This window comes from Pantherophis guttatus, chromosome 4 (genome assembly GCF_059756535.1).
Source record: "Pantherophis guttatus breed Tessera chromosome 4, ASM5975653v1, whole genome shotgun sequence".
In the NCBI taxonomy this organism is placed as follows: domain Eukaryota; kingdom Metazoa; phylum Chordata; class Lepidosauria; order Squamata; family Colubridae; genus Pantherophis; species Pantherophis guttatus.
Genome location: NC_142066.1, coordinates 21,839,917 through 21,841,721, shown reverse-complemented (window position 1 = coordinate 21,841,721; position 1,805 = coordinate 21,839,917). Strand labels below are relative to the sequence as shown.

Here is a 1,805-nt window from a genome sequence, read left to right as displayed (position 1 = left end):
CGCCCTGAGTCCTTCGGGAGAAGGGCGGTATAGAAATTCAATAAAATAAATAAATAAATAAATAAAATGTAATTTAATAAAGTAAAAAAATGTAGGCCTGCCGGAAGGCATCTGAAGGTGAAATGGAGGCCGGGGCAATGCATGCAAGTGGCAGCAAGCGGCTGAAGAAGAAGTGGGCCAGGGGCGTGCTCCTGCTGGGTGGGGCCGTTGGTGCCATCACCAGAAGGTGAGTCAATAATTAGAACACTCAAAAAAGAAGGCCTAGCCATTTTTTCAGGGGTAAAAAAAAAAAAAAAGACCCGGCCTTCTTTTTGGAGAAACACGGTATATCATTCAAGAATTCTTGTTTACACTCTCAAAGTATGAAACTACAAAATTTAGGAACCACATCTGTTAAATATTCTGACTCATTGAATGTAATGGCTTCAGGGGGCAGATCACTAGTTTAAAGCTTTCACACCAGGAAGTTTGTTCATACATTGTGGTAAATCATTCTCTAGATTACCTATAGCCACGATTGAATGAAGCAATATAGAACATTTTATATTTTATTATTACTTTTATTATTACTTATACTTAGTTATTCTGTTTAAAAAACATTTAGGCCACTTGTCATTGCAACACAGAGTGGTTTTGTCACAAATCTAAATTCTATTGTGTACAAGGAGATTGATTCCTTTAATCAGTTTATGCGGATTTTTCTTATGAGTTGTTGCCTGTTATTCAGCTCAGGTCTTATCAAGATGATGTAAACTTTGGGAGAGAAAATGAGGATCAGTAATCCAGCACTTGAGGCTAAGATGGTGAAGATCTCCACAGCCACCATGTATTTCCCTTTGGTGCTTTGGTAGGCTGGGACAAAAGAGATCCAGACACTGCAAAAGAGAAGCATGCTGAGGGTAATAAATTTGGCTTCATTGAAAGTGTCTGGGAGTTTCCTGCCAAGGAAAGCCACTGTAAAGCTGATCTTGGCCAAGAGTCCAATGAAACCCAGCATGCAATAAAACATGGCATCAGAGCCTTCGTTGCACTCCAGTACCATTTCTGTAGGCAGAGAATACATATCAAGATCTGGGAAGGGAGGAGAGCTCATCAGCCACACAATACAAAGAGTGGTTTGAACGAGAAAGCAGGAAGGCACCATAAAGAGGGCCAATCTTTTCCCCACCCATGACCTCATCTGGGAGCTTGGTCTGGTGGCCATGAAAGCTAGGACCACAGTGAGGGTTTTGGCCACCACACAAGAAACTGCCAGAGAGAAGATGATTCCAAAAGCAGTTTGGCGAAGGAGACAAGTTGCCCTCTGAGGCCGACCAATGAAAAGCAAAGGGCAGAGAAAGGAAAGCAGAAGGGAGACCAGGAGGGTATAGCTGAGGCCCCGGTTGTTGGCCTTGACAATGGGAGTGCCCTTGTGTTGAATGAAAACTGCAAGGACCAGGACTGTGATGGAGGAAAATAAAAGAGCAACAATAGTCAAAGTGATTCCCAAAGGTTCTTGGAAAGATAGAAAGCTGATCTCTTTTGGTATGCACTGATCCTGGGCTTTGCTGGGATAGTGATCTTCTGGACACTGGTAGCAAAAATCTTTATCTGAAAAGGAAAAAATAAAAATAAACAAAGTTTGTTATTAAGAATTTAGCCTGTCTAGTCAAGTTACAAAGAATGGCTCAGTACATAAAATGAGCTCCAAATAATAATAAATATTCCAATAAAATTTTTATTGGAATAAAAATTCCAAATAAAAGGGGGAATGGTTAAAATTGCATCAATTTCAAGTAACTGGGTTTCCATGAGGTACTATGCAT

General features: G+C 40.6%; 1 protein-coding gene across 1 annotated transcript; it reads right to left on the bottom strand.

The window, feature by feature from the left end:
• Positions 1-660: 660 nt before the first annotated feature.
• Positions 661-1,594, bottom strand: LOC117662243 (vomeronasal type-2 receptor 26-like; the record flags this gene model as incomplete). The annotated part of the gene is made up of 1 exon (XM_060690908.2): positions 661-1,594. A coding segment is annotated over one exon (912 nt), but the record flags the coding sequence as incomplete, so codon positions are not given.
• Between the last annotated feature and the right edge of the window lie 211 nt (positions 1,595-1,805).